This window comes from Varanus komodoensis, unplaced genomic scaffold (assembly GCF_004798865.1).
Source record: "Varanus komodoensis strain SLA01 unplaced genomic scaffold, ASM479886v1 scaffold102, whole genome shotgun sequence".
In the NCBI taxonomy this organism is placed as follows: domain Eukaryota; kingdom Metazoa; phylum Chordata; class Lepidosauria; order Squamata; family Varanidae; genus Varanus; species Varanus komodoensis.
The window spans coordinates 144,930-168,673 of NW_025335279.1; the positions used below are offsets into that span (position 1 = coordinate 144,930).

At 46.3% G+C, this 23,744-nt stretch overlaps 1 protein-coding gene across 1 annotated transcript in view; it reads left to right on the top strand.

Moving 5' to 3' along the window:
* LOC123017783 (zinc finger protein 271-like) overlaps nt 1-12,766 on the top strand; it is a 104,727-nt gene extending 91,961 nt beyond the window's left edge. Inside the window, exon 5 of the mRNA XM_044419354.1 lies at nt 11,836-12,766. Within this exon, the coding sequence (XP_044275289.1) occupies nt 11,836-12,766 (931 nt within the window). The remainder of the gene's footprint in view (nt 1-11,835) is intronic.
* The last annotated feature ends 10,978 nt before the right edge of the window (nt 12,767-23,744 follow it).

Genomic DNA, 23,744 nt, shown 5'->3' on the forward strand with positions numbered 1-23,744 from the left:
AGTTGCCTTAGCCACAAACTTTGTGAGCGCCTCCACTTGGGCAGCGTCATGGTTTCTCCCTACCTCCTCCACCTCCTCCAAGCTCTCCCCCAGTTCTTCGGGTCCTGCCACGTCTTGCTCCTCCATTTTAAAAATAATTCTGGACTGTCAAGCCCTGGAAGAAGAAATGCAGTGTTAGTAAACGTGATGCAATGGTCCCAAGCAGTAATGGCAGAGGTGAAGATTTTTTTTTAATCTGTTGCGGGTTGCCTGCTGATGGTGGGCAAACTCAGCAGTAAGAGAGGTGCGAAACAAATGTGGCTGCAGCCATTCCTTTTCTTTCTCTTTATATCTCTCCCCCCCTTCCCTTTCATCCCACCATCAGGCTACCAGGGAAGGACAGATCACTTATTAGAGGTCTGAACTGCTGGCTTTTGAAATTAGGTTGCCCAGTTCTATATTGTAGTGTAATGATTTAGTATCTTCGAGGAGGAATTGTGATGATCATAAAGATATACTGATCTAGTTCTTCTCACAAGCTTCACAAGACCAAGGTACAGTAACAGCTTCTATCTGGACTATATTACTTCAAACTACAGCTGAAGACCTACATCAGGGTAAGCTTATGTACATCCTAATAGATAAACAAATCCTTGCTCATAGAAAACTAGCATATCAGGATAATAACTTCTGCCTTGCCATTTCCCCGATAAGCTATTTTTCTATCTACAGAGAAGATTTTGAAGCATATGGAGAAGGATTTAAACACATGAATTCTCAGGTATAATTTGAAGCTTTCAAGATAGTACATATGTGATTACCCCGCTGCGTGAAGGTTGCAGCTACCTTGCAAAGGTTCATTCGGCTGTGGGAAAGATATCTACTGCAGTGCAGAACTAGCACAAAACTCTGTTAAGAGGGGAGGAATTGCCTCCTACTTAATCTTTAGGAAAAGGCCATGAGCAAGTGGCAGAGCACCTGATATGCACTCAATAATTCCCAAATTCATTCCCCAATGCCGTAAGACTCACAGCCTGTCAACATAGGCCAGCCTTCCACATCATGATGCTGGGCACTTCTGTTGGGTTATATTTCTCATTATCCCCAGCCAATATGTAAACTCCAGTGGGTTTGCTGGCTGGGGGTGGAGTCCAACACTTCTCCAGAAACCAGAACAGTGCAGCTGGTATAGACAGTAGAGTTTGTTGGGCAACCATTTAGACTCAAGATAAACTACGATCTGTTGCTCCATCAAACAGTTAAGCATCTCCTGCCTCCAACAAGACCTGCTGCACTTTCAACAATTGCAGAGAAGAGGGATTTCGAGTTGCAGCACGGTTTGTTTGTACTTTCCTTTTTCATTTTGGCCATGCAAGCCAGGATCATGGGAAAAACTTCACCAACCAAAATTCCCTATTCTGTACAGTGTTCGGAAGTGCACCTCCCTCCTCCAAATTTCCCCAATCTGGTGGTCTCCAGGTGTGTTGGACGACAAACCCCCCTCATCTCCAATGCACCTGGCTGGAGACGATGGGGTTTGTAGTCCAACAAGCCTAAAGGGCCCCGGGTTGAGCAAGGTTCTCGGGAGGGGCTGCATTTCTGCAAGAGCTCCTGTCCCAGTTTCCTGCCCTTTTGTGCCGCTTCTCTCGCTAGCTGGCCCTCTCTTCCCTTTGATCTGTGGTCTTTCTCTCTCCCGTCCTTCTGAACTCACCTCTCCAGTCGTTCTGCAGCCCCTGCAGACCTGCAGTCTAGAAGGCACAAAAGCAGCGATAACACAAATGCATGCAAAGGGCTGTCGCTTCTGTCCCCAGCAAGGCAGCGGCGGCGGCGGCAGCAGCAGCAGGAGCGGAGGGGGCAGGAAGTGGAATTCGGCGGCGGCTTGAAAGAGATTCCTTCTCCCTGCCCGTCTAGGAATCAGACCTCGGCCACTTTAACCCCTTGACTCCCTGATGGAAAGCCCCTGAGAGGCAGCAGAGGGGCGAAGAGATGCTGCATGGAGTGAACGAGCATGGGGGGCAACTGCGCTTGCGGAAAGGGGAGGCTCTGGGAGGGAGTAACCCCTGGCAGCCTTCCCTTAACGGGGTCTTTCCAGTTGGGACTCCAACTTCCATCTGCCCCAGCCAGCAGTCAAAGAGAACGGTGCTGGAGGCCAAAACTTCTGGCGGGATCATTACAAAATCCACATTTGGACAATAGCAGTCTCAGTTCCTACCAATTTCATCCTGCCTTTCTCTGTAAAGCACCCCAGGCAGCTAATAAGGCCCTCCTGCTCTCCAGCCTATCGTTACAGCAACCCTGTGAGGTTGGCTAGCCTGAGAATTGGCGACTGGCCCAAAGTGAATTTTATGGACATGGGGGAATGCAAATACAGCTCTCCAGAAGCCCAGTCCAACGCTCCAACCATTATGTCGCCCTGGGTGGGAAACAGTTGGATAACAATTCTCATTCGGTCTAGACCAGACCTGGGCATTGCACGGCCCGATGGCTGACCCTGACTGGCCCGCATGAGGTCACTGGCACATTAAAAGTCGGTGCAAATATATATCGTTGTAATATTGATGCAAGCAATACAACAGCACTGCTTTTATTTTGAAGGATCTGCTAAATTGAATTGAATTTATTGCTTTTCAGGTAATGTTAATGTTTTTGTGAATATTCATTAGTGTTGTTCTGTGCTCCACATTTTCATTGTATCATTGTAATGTTTCATTTACTGTTTTTATAGAGATATATATTGAGCAGAGCTGAAAGTGTATTGGTCCGGCCCTTAACAACTGTCAAAAAGTTTCTCATGTGGCCCCATAGGAAAATTAATTGCCCACCCCTGCTTTAGACAGTAATGCCAATGGGTAAGGTTGATCGGAGTTGTAATCCAACTCTGGGAGAGGATGGACCACCAAAAATGCACAAATATCTGGAGAAGCTTTCGCCATTATCAAGTCAAAAGCATCGCAAATACTTGAGAGGTGTGTGGAAGAGGAGGCAGGTGGAAAGACAGCTTTGATGTTGAAGTCAGGACATGTTCATGGCCAGGACCATGAGGAGTCATGGCAGCGACTCAAAGTAGCTTCTGCGTAATTGTTATGCGGTTTTTATGCTACCACAGAGTTGAGTGTTGGGTTACGAGAACATGTAACAGATTGTTCCCTTTTGCTTTTATGGTAACATCTTCCTGGGAAGATGCAGCAGATGCCATGGACCTCTCCCACATACGTATCTCCTGTGGATTTCAAAGCTTGGAATATTGAAGAGACGTGGACTTGGGGCTTTCTTAGATGAGGTTCCGTATTGACTACTTCTCCTTCCGGGTTCCTTGCAGAAGTAAGATTCAAGAACTGAAATTAACTTTCCATGTTTTTTTGCTGCAGTTGTGTTGCGGTTTAGCAGAATTGCACAGCTATGTCAGTGGAGACTAGTGTTTCGTTTCCCTTTCACTAATATACTAGGATAAACTAGAGGTTGAGAACATGATTTAAAGTTTTTATGGGCCATCAAGTCATCTGGCTTGATCAGATCTAGGACCCCCATGTTTGTCTTTCTGCTGCTCCAGAGTATCCACAAAGCATTTTTCCTGCACCATGTTTCAAATGCATCAATTTCCTTCCTGTCAGTTTTCTTCATTTTCAAAGCTTAATGTGTGAAGTTGGGCTAGTCAGAGACTCTCAGCACAACCTATCTCACAGGGATGTTGTGATGATAAAACAGAGGAAGGGTTCCATGAACGTCACCTAAGGTTCTTTGAAAATGGACACAAACTCACACACCAAATCATTGGGAATTAAAGGGAGGGAGAGTTTAGTTGAACATACTTACCAGGGGGCTCATGTTGCAGAAAGCCAGATTCCAGCTAGATATCAAGAAAACTTTCCTGAATGTTAAAGCAATGCAACAATGGAACCAGTGACCTGGAGAGATGGTGGGCATTTCCACACTGGAGATTCTAGTGTAACTGGGCAGCCATCCAAGAGGGTTAATTTAAGTTGGAGTTCTGCACTGGGGAGGGGTTGGACCCAATGACCTCTTCCAAATCTACTATGCTTCTATGATTCTATGGTTACTTTATTTTGCTTATGGACCAGTAAAATGCAGCATACAAGTAGTAAAATATTAGTACAGTAAAATAAGTAAAATCACATGAGTAATTAAAGCAGGCACTTAAAATGTAATAAAATCAATGTGTGAAGTAAAATAATTTAAACATAAAATTAAATTACATTATTATAGTTCATAACCCACAAATTTAAAATAATGCATGGTGAGGAGAAAGTAGAGAAAACATTTTTCTCCCTCTCCCATAACGGTCAAACCCAGGGTTTTCTAATAGATAGAAAAATCTATTAGGTGGATCCAAAACTGGCTGCTAAATCAGACACAAAGAGTGCTCATCAAGGACACCTTCTCAAACTGGAGGGAGGTAACTAGTAGGATGCCACAGGGTTCAGTCCTGGGCCCAGTGCTCTTCAACATCTTTATTCATGAGACGTCTAAGTATGGGATGGTATAGAAAAGTTTTAAATAAATAAATAAATTTATATAAGGAAGTAGAAGGAAAGATAATCAGATTTGCAGATGATACAAAACTGGGTGGAATAGCGAACACCCTAGAAGACAGAATAAAGGTCCAGGGTGATCTTGATAAACTTGAAAGGTGCCCTGAAAGCAAGAGAACGAGATTCAATAGGGACAGGTGTCAGGTCCTCCATGTAGGAAAAAGAAACCAAATGCATTGATACACAGTGGGGAATATGTGGCTCAACAGAAATGAAAAGGTCTGAGTAATAAGATCAATAGGCTAAACATGAGCCAACAATGTGATGCAGCCGCCAAAAGCCGCCAATGCTATTTTTCATTGCATTAACAGAAGTATTGCTTCCAAATCACAAAAAGTGGTAGTTCCCCTACTCCTCATGTTTAGAAAGAGTACAGAAAAGGGCAACAAAAATGATCCAGGGTTTGGAAACACTGCCCTGTGAGGAGAGACTGAGAGAACTGGGCATGTTCAGCCTTGAGAAGACTGAGAGGGGACATGATATCCCTCTGTATGTTCCTCAAAGGCTGTCACAGAGAGGAAGGTCAAGATCTCTTCTTGCTGATCCCAGAGTGTAGGAAACAGAATAATCAATTCAAGCTGTGATTCAGGCTGGGCATCAGGAAAAGCTTCCTCACTGTCAGAGCAATATGGCTGTAGTGGAACTTAGGGAGCCATACTGGGGCCTCCATAGAGATTTGGGCTGTCTCTTAGCAGGCACGGCCACAGGGATCACAGCCTGGATTCCTAACGCTGTAGCAAGGAACTTCGTGAAACGTCAAACTGGGCATAACCCTAAGGAAGAGATGAATAGCAACGGAGGGAAAAGCCTCAGGAAGCATGCATATGAGGGAGGGATCTTTCCTTGGAGTTATTTAAATAGCGGCCACACTCCTTCCTTCAAGGATGTTATAGTCATACCCTGCGCTGAGTAGGGGGTGGGCCTAGAAGATGATCGCACAACTCCTCCCAGCTCTATGATTCTTGTTAAAAAATCATATTTCTTCATTAACATAAAAATTATCTCCATTAATGTTCTATACTTGAAGTATACATAACCATGGGAAACCGTAGAAGGACCCCTTATTGAGTGGTTTGGTGTGATTGGGAGGAAGTTTGTTTTTAAAATCTTTTTTTTCTTTCTTTCCCAAACATTACTCATTCAAAACAGCGGTGAAAAGAAGTCCAACAGGTGCAGCTTTCAGGGACAGACACCTATGATCGTGGATAACCTCTGGCTGCAGATATGTTGAAGGCTCCCAAGAAAGACCAGGTTGCGAAGAAATGGCGGCAATCGGGGAAAAGCATTTCCCAATCTCGGCTTTTTTTTTTTTCTTTTCTTTTTTCTTTTGGTATGGGGGAGGGGAGTGTCGTAGGCACGTCTGAATGGGCGCATTCCCCGTGACTCGCGTCCTCGCTTGAGAAGATATCCCAAGGGTTAAATCGACAGAGCTGCGTTTCCAACAGAGAGGCCTTGCCATGAGCAAAGGAAGCTGTATGTTGCCAAGGCCTTTTCCCGAACCCGCTAGGAAACGGGTCGTTTTATGGAGTTCCTTCCCCCACCTTTGGAATAATTATCGATTACTATCATTAATATCACTGCTTTCCCCCCAGCCCTCGGGCCGCTTGGGCTGCAGAGATTCGCCCCCAAGGAAAGTTGCGTTTGCAGCAGGCGCGGCTCGTGCTGCGGCGCGGAGGTGAGTGGATGCGGGCGGCGCTTGCGAGCCGGGCGACGTGCTCGGCGAGGGCGAAGCGAGGTGCAACGAGCAACCCCGCCATCGCCCTCACCTGCCCCGGGCCAGGCAAGCCAAGCGGCGAGGGGGGCCCTGCGGGGGATCGCAGCCCGCCAAAACGAGCGGGGGATCTTGCACATGTAAAATAAAGCCCAAACTCAGAATGCGCAGGATTCATTTTTTATTTTGTATGTTCTTGTTTGTATCCCTTTTTATTTGTTAAATCTGCCTTCAGGAGCCTAGTGTTCTCCAAATGCCTTGGATGACAACTCCCATCATTCCCTGACAGCATGCTGGAAATGATGGGAATTGCAATCGGATGCATCTGGGGTGCACCAGGTTGGGGAAGGTGGTTTTAAACCATTGTGGAATTTTGTGATCGCTTTCAAAAATGGATAAATCCTTGTAAGAAAGAAATATTCTTTTAAAATCTGACTTACTTTCATCTAGAATTACCTGCTTTCTTTACTGAATCTTGCCTTGTGCCATCATCAGCCAATTGCCAGGTTTATTCAGCACAACAACCCATGGGTTAAATAACCCGTGAGCTGTAGATGTAGGACCTGCCACTTCTGCTTTGAATCTTCAACCCGTGAGCTCCTTTGTTGCTTGCTGAGCATGTCAGCCAAATTCAGGGCTAAACAAGTTAACCCAGCAGTGCTTTGGGCTTTGAATGCCGAATTCCACATCCTACAGAAGAGCTGCTAGTGGATTGCTAAATAGGAGTGGTGGGCATGTGGGAGGCAGCTGTGTGGTGTGAACTGGACCAAAGTCTTTTTATCGGCTCTCACTTCTGTGCCTTTTATCAGCATCTTAATCTTGGCAGACACTAGTGGATGTAACGCTTCCATGACTCTGCTTCAGCACATCATGGGTTGCTGCCCATGCTGGGCTGTTGTGCTGTGCCTACAGGCTGGCGCAGCATGGGCAACAAGCCACCCCAACAAACCATGGCATGTCCTAGGGGTTGTCAACCCCATCATTAGTAGGAGTAATTAACTAGCAAGCCTCAGAGCAAGTAAAATTCCCTTGTCACTTTACTCTGGGTGAGCGCCAGTGCCAGCTATACCCAAATAACCCAAGTGGTACTTGGGGGCAGCAGACACTGGCTTCCCCCCACCCCTATTATGATCAGGGTTTCTCATTTTTATTTTATTTTTTTGTCTTTCACCATTTTTTCAAACTTTGGGGATGTTGGCTGTCACCTTAGAAGGGCTAGCTGTTGTTTCCAGCTTGTTTCCTCCCATCCCCAATATTTTTGAGCGAAAAATTGTTTCCCCATTGTTTAAAAAAAAAATCTGGCTTCAAACTGTAGAGGCCTTGAAGCCTCAACTGTAGTAATGTTGAGAAGGATGCTAAGGGGAATGCTATAAATACATTTCTGCCTGCCCCTTTTGGTTCTTTGTGACAGCCATCAGAATGTGAGCTATCAAGAAAACCCAAGGGTGTTTGTGACCTTTCATTGCAAAAAGGGGACGGGTGCTTTAATATCCCTTTGCAGCAAGATGCTCCAAGTTTTTCCTCTCTTAATTCTATCCCAAAGTTCATGTAGGTGCTCAGGAAAGTGCAAATATACACTTCTCCACACACCTTTCCAAGGGAGTTTTGACAGCTTTCAGAACTAGGTATCAAAACTCTGGGTCCCTTTAAAAAGAAAATCTCAAGTAAATCTCAAGCCTGAGAAATTCTGTACAGATGTATTACTCATATTCCTATCCTGTTCTTTAGGGAGATGGTGTTGGCAAATGGTTTTGCTCACTTTTCACTTTTCTCACAACTCTGTAGAGTTAGAAAGAGAGAAGCAGAGAAAGAGGTGGGGTTGAGGTGCTTATGCATGCTTTGACCGAAAACTGTCCTGAGGCTTCCCATGTTCCCCACCCAGAAAGGCCTCTGTCCAGTCAAAAGTGCTCCGTGTCTCTAGGATATGAATAGCAACCCTTGCAAAAGTATTATATGAAAGCCAGTCTTACATTCTTATCTATAACTCAAACAGCAGGATATAAGTATTTTAATAAATAATTACTAAATTACTAATTATTACTAGTAATTACTAAATTACAGTATGCTATTCTGATTAGAAAAATGTATTTTATAGCATCTTTCCTAATGTGCCCTCACAACCCTCACAATCCCAAAACCTGTTCACAGGTGGAAGAGAATAGGTTGAGAAAGGCTGTATTACAGAGTAATAAGTTTTTAAAAAGGACTCTGTTCCAAAGAGCTTACAGTCAAAAGTGTAACAGTGGACAAACCTTCAAAGGGAAAGAGGCAAGAATAACAAGGGAGATTCACAAGCAAGTAAAGTTGCAGATATTTGTAAGGCGTCCTTATGGCTAATGGGGTGGGGTAAAAAATAAAAATCTAATACAAACAAACATTTCAGATTAATTTCTCTTGTGGATGCAGGTGGTTGATGCTATTATTATGGGCATTCCGATCCTAAGAACTGGTGGCGGCCACCCATTTGGACAGCTTCAAAGGGGTTTGGGCCAATTCATGGACAAGGCGGCTCTCAGTGGCTGCTAGTCCTCATTGCTCTGTGCTGCTTCCAGTACCAGAGGCAGCATGCCTATGCACACCAGCTGCTGGGGAACATGGGCAGGATAGTGCCTTTGCACGCCTGTCCTGCTTGTGGGTCTCCTGTGGGCAACCGGTCAGCCACTGTGAACAAAATGCTGGACTTTAACTTGACCCAGCACAGCTCCTCTTATGTTCTTCTGCTTAGCCTACCTTACAGGATCGTTGTGGGAATGAGATGAAGATGGGGCGGCTGTCTGTGCTGTCCAAAGCTCCTTGGTAGAAAACGGCGGAAATAACGGCTGCTGTTCTCGCTCTTCCTCCCATTTGGTCTCGTCTTTGCTTTGGAACCTCTCTGAGTGAAGCCACGGCGGTTCTTTTCTCCGGGAATGGAAAGCTGGGTCCAGGAGCGCGGCCCAGAGATTTGCGCCCAGGTCGTGGCCCTGGCCGAGGACTTTCTGCTGAGGCAGAGGGAGACTGAGAGATGGGAGCAACAGGTGAGCTTGCTTGGCTGGCCCAGTTCAAAAGTGTCGGCCGTGGCTTTGAAGCCCGAAAAAGCCTGGGACCAGATCGCTCGGAGGATCCTTTCCCCCACACGTGCAGCTGCCCTGTTCTCAGCGGGCAGAAGCTCCGTCTTCAGGTGCCCACAGCAAGGGAGGTAGAAGCAGATCCGGGTTCAAGGGTAGGCACGGCGGGGCCCATGCCAAGGGCCCACACTCCAGCTGGACCTCACTGACAGCACTCCTTGGAATGGCTGGCGCTCTCCTCATTGCCGCATCCTGCTTGTCCACCTGCCTTTCCCTTTGGCCCAAACAGCAGCGGTGGCGAGAAGGAGCAGCCGCAAACGCCACAGCCAGCTCCCTTCCCGGCTCGGCCTGTTGAGGAGACGAGCGAGCGGCAGCCTTGCTGCGGGAGGGGGCCGTGGGGCGTGTTGTGCCCAAGGCGGCTCCAAAGCTTGGAGGCTACTGGAGGAAGGGCCTTCTCGCAGGGGGCCCCCAGGGGGTGGGATGCTGGGATGCTATCCGTGGCATCACCTCTGTGGCCTTGGCAGTGGCATCCCAAGGCCTTTTCATTTTCCCAAGCAATTCCGCTACGAACCTTAGACTCCACTGGAATGTAGGTCTGTGCTGTTCTTTGAATGATGCCGTTTGTTTCTGTAAACTGTTTTACTCTTTGCAGCTGAGTTTTTATCCTGGAATTTGTTTCTCTTTTTTATTTTCATTGCTTTTATGCGCTGATGATTATTGTATATTCATATTTATTGTTTGCAAGCCATCCAGAGAACACTGTTACTGGGTGCCTCTCATCCTGGAAGTCTCATTTCACCATCCTGACTAGTAACTCGGTGATTCTGCACTGAAAACCGGGATCCCTCATTAAATGTTGCATTTGAATTCGTATTGTGGTGCTATTAGATTGGAGAAGTGCCTTTTTTAAGGGTAACCATTATTCATATTTAATTTTTAAAAGTTGTTTTTCTTAAAAAGCATTCCTGTTTCCGGTACTTGCTGCTCCCGGCTGAGTCATCTGTCAACTTTGCATGGCAGGTGCTGGCGGGCAGTCTTTTGGATGCAGAGCCGCTTCCGTCCGACGCTGAGCAGGAGCACAGCTTTAAGCAGGATGATGATGAGGATACAGCCTCGCTTGGTAAGCGGGAGCTCTCTCGTTAATTCTGGATTATTATAATCACTCCCTGACTTACAAACATCCGAGTTAGATATCCATGCTTATGAACGAACTGCCATAAAGCCCATTAATTTAAACATTCTACTTAAAAACAAACATTTCATATTAATGATTGCAGGAACTTTTGGAGTTCTGTGGCAACTACGGATGCAGAGCCGCTTGTGATCACCATAGAGAGGAAGCAAAAGGGGAATGAGGGAGGCCTCCAAGGCATCGCCATAGAGAGAGAGGGGAAGTGAAAGGGAAGCGAGGGGGGCCTCTGAAAGTATCACCATAGAGAGAGAGGAAGCGAAAGGGGAGAGAGGGGGGCCTCGGAAGCATGGCTTCAGGCCCTGCCTATCTGGAGAGGGAAGTTCCTCCAGCATTTGCTTGGTGCAAAGAGAAGGCACTGGTGACTGAAAGGGAGGGCAGGGAATAAGTCCATAAGAATGTAATATATGAAGAGAAGGATCCCTGCTGGATCAGACCAAGATCTGAGAAAGAGAGGGAGAAGCAATCTAGGACACATTTGGTCAACAGTATTAAGAGTTAAGGTGGTGGGGGGGGGAGAGATATTTGTGGTTTTTCCTCTGGTGGGGGTCCTACCACTGCCAATTTGGAGGGCTGACTGTATAAGGAAGTGTTTCTTAAGTGTTTTATATGTATGAAAAGGTAAAACAGAGAGGTACACTAAGATAAGTATTTGGCTTACTCGTGCTAAATATGACCTTTATGTACGTGATCCAACCTGCATACAAATTCGACTTAAAGATGTTCTCAGGAATGGAACCCATTTGTAACCCAGGAACTGCCTGTATTCATTTTCTCTGACTTTTAGAAAATCTGTCCACTTTTATTTGTGTGATACCTTGGATATTCTTTTTCTCTGCTTCAGGATGCCTACTTACCTCAGTCCTTCCACTTGTGTGGGACGGCCGCTCCCATAATACTGAGCCAGCATGGCCAGTGGGGGATTCCAGCACACATATTTGGAAGGCACCAGGTTGAGGAGGACCAGCGTGGGGTTCTAAGCTATACAAAAGAATGGCATAAATTCCTGTTAGGCATAAACTCCTGTAGTCTGCAGCCCCTCACAGCTCAAGGGTTGAATTTCTCATGTCAGGGTCTTCTGTTCCTCTCAGCAGGGGCAGAAGATGAGGAGAACCTTCAGGCGGACAATTCTGAGCCAGATGGGGAAACCTTGAGCGGAGACGCTTCCTGGAGCATTTCCCACTTTTCTGAGATGGGGGAAACATCTGGCAGTCACCAGGGTGCAGTGAAGAGGGTTGAAGGAAAGAACCTGGACAAGAGTATAGATATTCCCGTCCTACCTTATGACAAAGGCCACTGGGATTTAAAAGAATCAAGGATTCGAGCCAGAATCTACAACTATGGTGGGCTGAAGATGTGTATGGACTGTGGCAAAACCTTCAAGCAAAGTTCCAGCCTGTACAGGCATCGGAGGCTCCACACAGGCGAGAAGCCATACGGCTGCCCCGAGTGCGGCAAGACCTTCAGCCGGAAGTCCCACCTCATTGCACACGAGCGGACACACACGGGGGAGAAACCCTACGACTGTGGCGAATGCGGCAAGAGCTTCAGCCGGAAGTCCCACCTCACTACACACGAGAGGATTCACACGGGGGAGAAACCCTACAAATGTGGGGAGTGTGGGAAATGTTTCAGCCAGAGTTCAGCCCTTGTGGCTCACGAGAGGTCCCACACTGGTGAGAAGCCTTTCACTTGTCCCGACTGCGGGAAGAACTTCCACCGGCGGTCAGGCCTCTCAGCCCATGAGAGGACCCACACAGGAGAGAAGCCATATCGATGCACGGAGTGTGGAAAGCGCTTTAGCCAGAGCTCAGGCCTTTTGGCCCATGAGAGGACCCATACAGGAGAGAAACCTTACCGCTGCACTGAGTGTGGGAAAAGCTTCTGTGAGCGCACAGCCCTCGTTAGACATTTGAGAACCCACACTGGGGAGAAACCGTACACATGTGCTGAGTGTGGGAAGAGTTTCAGCCAGAGCTCGGGTCTTTTGGCTCATGAACGCACCCACACTGGTGAGAAACCATACAAGTGCTCAGATTGTGGTAAAAGCTTTGGGCACCGCTCTGACCTTCTCCGTCATCAGAGAATCCTTAAAAGAGGAAAGCCATATAAATGCTCCGAGTGTGAGAAATGTTTTGGTCGGGGCTCAGATCTCCTCCAGCATCAGCAGATCCACACAGGAGAAAAACCTTATAAATGTTCCTATTGTGGAAAGTGCTTCAGCTGGCGGTCAAACCTTATTAAGCATGAGAGAATCCATACCAGGGTGAAAACATATAAATGTGCAGTCTGAATTTGGAAGCTCCTATTTTCAGACAACAGAGAATCTATGCAGGAGAGCCCCTGTGCCCACTGTGTAGACTGCAGGAATTTCATGCAGTCAGAAATGACTCCTTCCTACAAATTGAGAAATAAAATCATTTGAGGGAGATCAAAATGGGAATAAAGGCAATCCTGATTGCAAAAGCAACATCCTCATTATGCCATGTCAGAGAATCTCTGCTGGAAAACGAAGAAATCCATGGCTTGGCCTAACCTGGAATGTTCCCCCCATAACTTTCCAGTGGTGTAACTTCCAGAGAATTTGGTATGGTTGCTTAGAACAGTAGTGGATTTGTCCACCGGAAGGAAGGGTGACCTGTCACCAAGCCCTTCATTCCTAGCCAGAGGTGCTTTTAAAATTACATGTTAAAAACAGACCCTAGTAATGTTCTTGATAAATTAGAAATAATTGTGGTCATATGTATATTATTTTCCTCCCTGTACATGATCGTTACCAGGCCCAAATTGCTTGTTGATACGGAGTGTGCAAAGCCTCCATATCCTGGCTCTTGATGCAGAAGTCAGTGGGACATAGTGTGGGGGGAGAGAGAGCTGCCCCCCTCCCCCAGTACTATTGTAGCTATGAAGGTGGATGGGCTGTTTGATCTCTCACCCTTTTATGACTCCCTGATGGGCCATGCCTGCCAAAAGTCCCTCCTTCGCTTAAAGGAAGGAAATTTGGGGTGGTAATTCCTTCCTACAGAGCTGGAATTGGGTGAGTCACCTGAATGCCTCCATGTGGCTTCAGTCTTTTCTCACAGTCAGTGGCACCTGCTTGGGCGCTGAACCCTTGCTCAGGGCTTTGAGGAGCCCTAAAAAGCGGTCTGGAAAAGTTAATGCATGAGCAAATAACCCATCGGCCTGTTGAAAGAGGGGTATGGCATCGCAGACTGACTACCCCCAGGGAAGGAGGAGTGGCAAAGCCACCTAGGAAGGCCTTTGGCAGTTATAGGCAGCACATAAATGGGTGGATAAATATAAATAAATACATAAATGTCCTTGCTGCCGATTAACTCCCATACCCAAGGGACTTAGAGGCAAAGGCTTTTAGTTAGCACTTTCTAAATCCTTTTCTTGGGTAATAGAATATGAGGTCTGAGGAGTGTTTTGCATGGCTTTCTGGTCTGGCGGGGTGCAGAGGTTGCTTGGTTGGCAGAAAGACACAGGATTTTCCTATGAAGGGCTCTTTCCTTCCTAGTGAGAAGGTTATCCAGAGGGCAAAGGAGTCTAGAGGATTCAGAAATGGAAGTGCTCCATTAGTATTCTTCTGGAAGAAAGCAGCTGTAGGACTGCAAAGAAACTGAGCCATAAACACTTCAGTTTTCCGTGGAACTGGCAAACTGCCTTCAGAATGGTCCCTTCGAGCAACATTCTGTAGGTAGACTGGCCCTGTCCATCCTAGATCCCTGCAGAAGTTGTTGGGCTAAAGCTCAATTCGTCCCACCTAGAATTGCCATTGAACGATTGGAGTTGTAGCCCTAAATATCTGCAAGGCACTGGTTTGGAGGACACTGATGTGAACTTGTAAGGACAAATCCAGCTCCCATCAGTCCTAGCCAGTGTAGGCAGTAGTGAGGAGTGATGGAAGCTGTAGTCCAGCACCATCTGGAGGGACACACATTCCCATCACCTTGCGTTAGGGGCTGCAAGCTGACTGGGGAATCCAAGATTCTCCACCACCCTATTGAGCCAACAAGTCTGAGATGTCACAATGAGTGTGTGTCTGTGTGTTGGTGTTGCAGATGGAAAATCTGGAAAACCTGAAGTTAGGGGGGCAAAAAACATTTCTGGGGGGCAGAGTAGGAAGTGGACATGCTGGGCAAATTGAATTATATGCAATAGTTACTTATAAAACCTGAACTTATTTTATTGTTTTTAACATGCATCTTTTATAACAAGGGTGCAGATGCTCAGGCCAAGGGGTCAAACCGACCTTCCTGAGGGCCCATTTTGACCCTCTGGAGCCCCAAAGACGGACGCCCTGGCCCTCCTCCCAGCTATCAAATAAAGGTGTGGATTCCAGTTTGAGGGCCAAATTCAAGTGTGGAGGTGACTTGCAGCAGGCAGGGCTTACAGCAGAAGCGAAGGGGCAACATGCCAGCTCTTTTATCTTTAAGGCACAACCCTTTGTATGCCTAGCCAGAAAAGTTTGTGTAACTCCCAACTACCCAGCTGTCTGAACGTGTGAAGAGTTGTGCCTCAAAGTTCTTCCTTCCATTAGCCAAGCCTTAGGAAAGGTATTTTCAAGAATGGGCAGTGTCGGGAGAGGGGGACATGCGAAAGTTGGGGGCTCCTACATGCATGGGGCCGTTTGGCAAATGCCAGAGAACAGGACTTGGCCCCCAGGAAAGCCAAGTTTGACCCTTGGCCCTGAAGCACAGCACCCCATCTTAAAAAAATCCACACAGACATTCTCTCTTGTTTTGGAAGGCAGGGGTTTGGAAGCTCCGCAGCTGTTTAAGTATTCTTGTGCTTGGGGGAAAGACGTGGCATTCATGTTTGTTGGACTAAAAGGTTCTGTTTAAATGTGCACACTTCCATCTGAACTTCCTTTTGGTTTCTTTGTTCCTTTTGAGCTGTTTTAAACATGAAGCATCTTGTTCTGCCCTTGTTAAAGGAAAAAGTATTTCTGTTTTTCTCCTGGCGGTCTTTTGCATATTGAAAACATGTTTACTTGTCTCTTTGGATTTTCTCCTTCCACTTCTTAATTGATGAAGCTGCTTTATGAGTGGTGAACCTCTATCCAGCGAGCCAAAATCAGGCCTTCGGGAATCTCCCTTTACATATTTCTTTATTTAAAACATTTTTATCCTATCTTTATCCAAGATCTCAAGAGGGCTTACAAAACCAGAAGTGTAACAGCACAATTAAAATACAAATGCAATATAAAATATACAGTAAAATAATCCCAATTATCTTATAAAACAATCAACTCTTAAAATACCGGGTGAATAAAAAAGCTTTGGCCTGGTGCTGAAAAGAATAAAATGTTGGTGCCAGGTCCACCTTTCTGGGAAGTAGGTTCCAAAGCCACCACAGAAAAGGCCCTTCCCTGGGTAGCTTCTAGCCTCCTTCAGAAAGGGCTTCCGAAAAAGGACATCTGTGGAAGATCTTAGAGTTGGGGCAGGTGCATTCTTGACTTTTCCCTGGGCAAGGCCCGTTTGTGTCCCTTCAGCAGCCTCCCCTGCATCACTGATGCTGTTTGCCCTACGGTGCTCCATCTCCCAGCTAGAAAGCTGATAAAGGGAATCTCGTACAAGTCAGGAAAGGGAAGGAGAATGCAAATGCCTCCCTGCCCCAGTAGGAGCCAAAGAAATCTAATAGTCGTGTTTGCAACGCAACTCATGTTTCGCTCTGGTTCTGTTCAGATTTGGGCTGGGATCACATCCGCTGCTAAAATTCAGATCTCAGACCAAAAAGGACATACGAGTCACAAGAATCTTGGAGCAAGCCAGAGTCCTACCCAGTCAGACATTTTGTTCATAGAGCGGCCAACCAGTTGCCCACAGGAAGCCCACAAGCGGCGGGCGAGTGAGCATCAGCAGTGCAACTTGGGCTCCTCAGCCCGGTTTTAAGTTCCAATGCTGGGCTGTTAAGCTGGTTGTTTTGCATGGCACAAATTCTTCTTCCACTGAATTACAGACTCTTCTAAAGACACTTGATCACCAGCTTGGGTGATTGGACCATTGAACTCGTGTCGTGCAGCTTTTAACATCCGTTGGGTTCCTCCAGAAAGTCTCTAATCTGCCCAAATGCAAGGTGGGGAACTTTCTGGGTCCATGGGCACACCGGACAGGAACTGGGCACTGCCACAAGATGGCTGCCGTGGCAGGAGTGGCAAAGAACAGGTACCCTGCCCAAAAGACTAAGTATGAGGCAGAGCTGGGGATGAAGCCCCAAAACTACACAGCCCCTTTGAACCTATCATTTCCCAGCAGCAATGGAATCCTATTTCATAAATAAGAAAAATGCCAATGAGAAAATGTATTTGCAGTTACTCTGATAGGGAAAGTGTTGGGCACCTTGGAAGACATCAGAAAGAAAATCCAGTCGCACCATGTTATCAACCCATGATCCTATCTATTTATTATTATATTGCATTTATATTCCACCTTTTTTCCCCTCTTGCAAGGCCCGTTGGAGTCCATTTTGTCCTTATAACAACAACCCTGTGAGGTAGGTTAGGGTAAGAGTGAGTGATGGGCCCAGAGACACCCAGTGAGCTTCATGGCTCAGCCATGATCTCACAAGTCTCAGTCCAGTGCTGTTTCTACGGACACACTGATAGGCTTTGTCTGTCTCTGTGTGGTTCTGTTTATATAATAATCACAATGATTATATAATAAGATAACCACTATATAACTAATATATTATAATAATATAAACTGCTGCTGAAGACAGAAGCCAAAACATTTACCTTTAAATATCTTCTACTTATTAATTGCTTTACACTATCTCTCTCTCACTCCACATTCCAGCAGATGCCGGAATCATGAACAGTACGAAGTGCAAACAGAAAGAGTGCATGAAAAGCATTGGGAGCAAGCCAACATTAAAACCAGGCGGCAAGAAGGGCTTCACCAAGCAAAACTGTCACGAGCAGGTGCCAAAAACAGCTCAGTCTCGGTGCCTCCTGACCCCCTGAGGCAAGGAATGCCCCAGAGGTGGGGCTACCGCAGTGAAAGCTCTTCTCCTGGTGGACTCCAGTCAGGCCAAGGGTCCACCAGGAGGAACTCCTCAAAGGACCTCGGTGACTGGGCAGGGTGGCAAGAAAGAAGGTGCTCTCTCGGGTGTCCTCACCCCACAGTGGCCAGGGCTTTGGACACTAGTTCTAGCCCTAAAGCTGCCTTAGTAGCAAATACACAGTGCAGTTCCTTCGGCAGGCGCATTGCCGAGCTGAAGAGAAGCGGCTCGTGACAACAGCCGAGCTGCTGCATTCTGCATTTGCCCGCTTCCAAAACGGCCCCACAGGGATAGCATCGCAGTGGTTCGGTTCTGAGCTTGCCAGTGCCTGAATCCCTGAACAGGAAAGGCCTCGGCAGGCGAGACAGTCGGAGCACTCCGAGCTGTTGCAGCCACTGCGGATCCAGCCGCAGGGATGGATCTGGAAGTACCCCCAGATTACAGACCTGATCTTGGAGAAGGGACAACCCCATCCATCCAGAGCAGGCAACGACTCACCCCCAGGAATTCAGCCTCACCGGGATTCAGCTTCGGTTTATCAGCACTCATCTGCCTCATCGGTGTCCAAGTGCTGGTCCAGGACTTGAACGGCTGCTCCAGATTCACTTGTCGCAGGAAATTGAGCTTTGAACCCCCTAATGGCCACTCCCAGGGAGTTCCTATAAAGTGAAGCAACGCCGAGGACAGGACCTCAGTGGTGATGTGCCATCGAGTCCTCTCAGGCCTGTGGTGACCCTATGAAGGAATGCCTCCTTAAGTGAGCCAACCAGGGCAGTCCTGCTCATCTCTTCTAAATCCCAGGCTCTGGCTTCCTTTATGACTTTAAATCCCAGAAAGATTCTCATCCACGTTTTACTTTCTCTGCCCTTGAGAGGGCAGGACAAGTCATGGGCTTCCTTCACCTGAGAAGGGCTAAGTGCTGAACATCAGTGGAAACCTCCTGAAGCCACAGTTTGACTTTGGAACCAACTAGGAGTACTCATGATCTGGGTTTGAATATTTTAATATTCTTCCCAATGTGGCCTTTAATTTGCAATTGCCCTGCCTCATGCATGGAATTTAATGGGGATGTGGTGTTGCCAAAGGATGTTCTCCTCCATTTGGTGTCCTACATATTTTCATAGCACATAGAAACAGAAACAGAGTGAGTCAGAAGGGGCCTCCCAGGCCATCTAGTCTGACCCCTGGCTCCAGCTGGCTCTGCTCACGACATGCCCACCATGTCCATGTCCAGCCTATCCTTGAACACCCCGAATGGGGCCTCAGCCACCTCCCGTGAAAGCCCATTCCATACCCTCGGGGTCCTAACTGCCAGGAAATATTTCCTGGCATACAAACTGAACCTTGGTTCCCCACCTTTTTTCATCACCTCTTCCCCTTTTTCATGCCCCCAGAATAAACATCTGAATGGTTGCATTGTGCCATTTGACTGTTTGGCACTAGAAACCCAAGGTTCTGGGCAGCGCACAACATATGAAACAACACAATTCAGTTCCGTTCATAATACAATCACAATATAAAAACCAACAGGAAAAATAAAATCAATTAATAAAAATGAAATAAGCAATGAAATGAGATAAACCAAAGTAAAATCAGATAAGAGGACAGAATTAAACCATCTACCAAGCCTTTAAAATAATAAAGATGAATATTTGATTAAAATTAGATATTGATCTTAATAATAAATATTGTTAAAATTAGATATTTAATATTTAATGTTAGTATGTTTATCTATTTTATCTAATATAGATAATTAGATAAATATTAGATAAAAATTATACAAATGAAATAAGTTATCTGGCGCTAAAATGATAAAGTGACAGCAGCAAAAATGACAACATGAACCCATTAAAACCACTCAAACCAGCAGCTCACCCACCGAAGTGTTTTAAATCGGCATCTGACGGAATACAGAGTTGATGCCAAGCGGCTCTCAGATGGACGTGATCCCCACAGCTGGGGCCAGAGGCAGAGCTGAGTGGCCTCAGCGTGCTGCTTTATGTGCGAAGAGGCACATTCAGGAAGAATTATTCGAATTTAAAAAGAAATACGCTACAAGTGGGGCGACCGCCAATACATCTGCCTGCCTGCCTGCCTACCGCACACCCTATTTTCCCCTTCTTTTTCTTCAAATCAGGCTCGGACCTTAAATCAGGCTTTCACATGCAGGACCGCTTCCAAGAGAGGACTGCCCCCCGCGAAGAGGGCCCCGGGCCCCTCTTGCCTGCTTTCCGCGGCTTGCCATTTCCTGAGCGCCGCGCGTGGGTCCACGACAGGGGCGGACTGGCTGCGACTTTCCCGAGAGCTGGAAGGGTTAAACCCACCGAGCTCCGCGCCTAGACAAGTGGGGCCGGGCCGCCCTCCTGCTCCTGGGCGCAGCCGCTCCCTGCCGGCTTCCCCTTCTTGCAGCGATTGGGGGCGACTGCGGGTTTTAATTCCCAGACGGGGCGCGCAATGCAACGCCCCGAAGGAGGAGCGGGTGAGCGCGGGGTTGTTAGTCCGGAGGGAGAGCAGGTGCAAGGGAGCAAAACATTGATGTTCAAAGAGCAGCGTGCGGTTGAGAGGGGCTTGGGAAGAGCCCAAGGCCCTTCTGGTCCATCATTCCGCTGGCACAGTGGCCAAACAGCCACGCATGGGAAACCCACAAGCGGGACAGCCATGCAAGAACACCCTCTCACCCATGTTCCCGCAACTGGTGCACACACTGCCCCTGATGCTGGAGGAAACCAATGGCCATCAGGGCTTGTAGCCATGCATAGCCCCCTGCTGCATGGATTTGCCCAATCCCCTTTTAAAGCCATCCAACATGTTGGCTGTCATTCCATCTTATGGTTGCAAAATCCATCCAGTGCTGTGTGAAGAAATATGTATTTTCTTTTATCTGTCCTGATGGAGGGCTCCCAGCACCACCAATCAGAAGACCTGCAGCGTTCTGGCTTTTTCTGCATCACCGGTTTTCTGCAATAAGGCAATGGATGGAAGCAGCTGCAAGAAAGCAGGAGAGGGAGGTTGTCAATGGAAGACTCCACTGTTGGAATTCTCTGGAAGTATCTGGATGGTGCAGAAAGTTTTCAGCTGCAAAAGGACAGAGCAAATTAGGAGAGAAAGTGCAAACAGGAGCAGGAAAGGGGGCAGTTCTAATTTCCATGTAACACTCCTGCAGGTGGAATTATATTGCATGTGTTCCCATCCAGACAGAGGGGCCTAGTGTTGAAAAACAAAACAAGTTTTTCACAAGAAAGAAAAAGCTAGAAGAAGTGAGAAAACACAAGAAGATTCTGAGTGGAAGATGTCAAATCTGTACACATCTGTCAATGTGTTTATTTGGTCATTTAAACCCCTTTATGTTTTGTTTTGGGTTTTGCCTGTTAAGTGTGTGTGTATTTCTTTAAATGCTAGTCCTTGAAAGAAAAGGGGGCAGTTCTGACACCACAATGAGAGACAAATCTCCTATCTCCTAACTTCTAATATCTACCTCATGTGTGCTGATATGTATGATATTTCAGATGTTTGATGAAAAGCAGATACCTATTCCTTAGTTTATGTAATCTGGAAGGGAGTCTGAGGAATTAAGGCAGATAGTAGCGAGAAAGGATGTAATTCTCCATCTTATTGACAAAGTGAAGTCACCAAGTCACCCAATCCAGATAGTATCCATCCTAGAGTTATCAAAGACTCAAACATGAAATTGCTGGCCTTTGTACCAAAATATTTAATTTGTCTATAAATTAGCCCTTGTGCCAGAGGAATGGGGAATGGCCAATGTGATGCAATTCTTTTTAAAGGGATGGTGGGGCGGGGAATTACAGACCGGTCAGCATCATATTTGTTCTGGGTAAACTGCATATTTTGTACAGTTTGCTTCAGTCTGCATTCATTACCTGAGCTATTATTATTGTGTTCTGTCCAGGGCGTGAAAATAAAAATGGAAGAAAGGAACCCTGTGGAGCCGACTCTGGAGAGAATTTGAAGGCATGAAGAAGAAAGCCCCCCCGTTCACACCTGTGGGCCCACCTGGGAGTTTGTCCCTTGGCCGGTTCTGCAGCAGCTGAAGCAAGAGCTGGGTGGAGAGACCCTGCAGTGCTGCGAAGCCCAGGGGTGCCTGGAGGCAGTGGGGTCTCCCCAGGCGCCTCAGCCCCAGGCAGGAGAGCATGGGAAGGAATCCTGGATCTGCTTTATTCCAGGTGCTCACGGTCCTCGAGGGAACAGTGCAGCCCCGAGTCCACCTGCCCTCAGTCAAGTTGGACAGGTCTCAGGAGGCCTGGCTTCCCTTGTCCAAATAGAAGATGGTGGAGCGGAGCATTTGGCTCCATTACCAGCTGGGTGAGCCACACCAGAAGTATCGAGTCAGGGCAAGCCAGCCCTCCACGTGGGGGACACTCTCAGCAAAGTCCCCTCTGCTGGGCCTAATCTGTTAATAATAGTTGCATACATGGAGAAATAAAAATTTAAGAAGGGATAATAAAAGTAAATAAATATAATGAAATATGGGAAGGCTTTGTAAAAGGTAAAGGGTGTAAACCTATTCAAGAATATATGAATTTCTGGAGGGGATGTGGGTATAACTGAAGTATAGTATATACTGTTAATTGGTATAATATATGAAATATATATATGAAATATATATATAATATATATATATATAGCCGTCCCAAGGCTATATAGCAAGGGGACAGCATATAAAAACTTTAAATAAATAAATATGAAATGAAATATGAAAAATGAAATGAAATGAAATTGAGGTATTATTGATCTCCTGAGTGATGGGTGCACAGTGTTAATTGTTCTTTTTACTCATTAGTTGGTTTTCATGTGTTTATATTATTGATATTTTGAATGGTATATACATGTATCTCAGATGTTTGTATTTATGTATTTTTTCTCTGTATTAAAAATAAAAAAGTGGGGGAAACTAAAAATGATAGTTGCATGCCCCTTGAAATAATCAAATCTCTAAGTGATGGGCATATTTATTTATTTAAAACTTTTATATACCATCCAACTACCAAGGTCTCAGGACAGTTTTACAATAAAACAAAGTGAAGCGCAGCATCCAAATTGATGATCTATACCATAAAACCCCACATATAAATTGACACATATTTTTAAAAGCACCACTTAAAATAGACTATGAATGAACCATTACAGCGGTGATTAAAAAGCTATATAAAGAAAACATGCAAAAACTAGGAACGGTGCAGAACCACGTCAATGACCAGTTCTAGACCAGTGGATGGCTGCATAAACAGGCAGCATTTAAGATAAGCTGCTTTTTTCTGCTGCCTGAGCAGCACTCACAGGGTAGGGGTGTTCCAGAGGGGGGACCCCATTTTCGAGACCTTACGTGGCAACATTCTACTGGCTGCAGAAAGGCCAATGAAGCCTCTGCTGAAGATTTTGGAGGAGGACTGGTGATGGTGGCTATAGGCAGTATGGAAATGTAATATAATTAATAATAGTAAAAGTACAGTGGTACCTCAGCTCACAAACACCTCAGTTCACGACCAAATCGGGTTGTGAACAGAAATTTCAGGAAAAAATTGCCTCAGTTCACGAACTCTGCATTGGATGATGACTACGATTGCGGCCATGTTGCTGCACAAACACGATTGTGATGAGCACGATGGTTTCTTGGCTAATGTGCCGTCCTAAAGGTGGAAATACTTCTGTTGAAGTTTAATTGCTGACAGAGCTTTAAGCTAAAATATACTGGTGTTTTTGACGCCATCCCTTTTGCTTGTGTCTCTGCTGACATGTAGCCCCTTGAAAGTGTTGTTTTGCCAAGCGGCAAATGATTCTTTTAGGGTTGGAGGCAATCCACACACAAGTGTGGAAGGAAAACAAACGTATGAACATGCAAAACAGCAAAACAACAGAGATATGCTTATGATAACCCTTCTGCTGTCAGGAACCCTAAAGGACAGCAAGCAGATGCCTCTGGCTGAGTTTGCACACAGTTCAGCTGAGGAGAGTTTCTAAGATTTATATAGGAAGTAACTACAAGGGTTGCACCTGGTACTGATTGCCTTGAGAGAGGGAGGAGATGATAAATTGTCCAAACAAGGCCAAATGGCCAGGGCTGACCACAGGAGCTTCTGGCCATCCTCAAAAATGAAGGCTGCTCTTATCCTCCCTGAAGTCCTTGCGCCAGGTGCTAATCTAAACACCCCATCCCAGGGTTGCATCAACCCGGCACCTGGATTAATCTGATGAAGCTGAAAGTGCAGAAAACAAGATTCTCAGGGAAAACACCTCATACCAGCAAA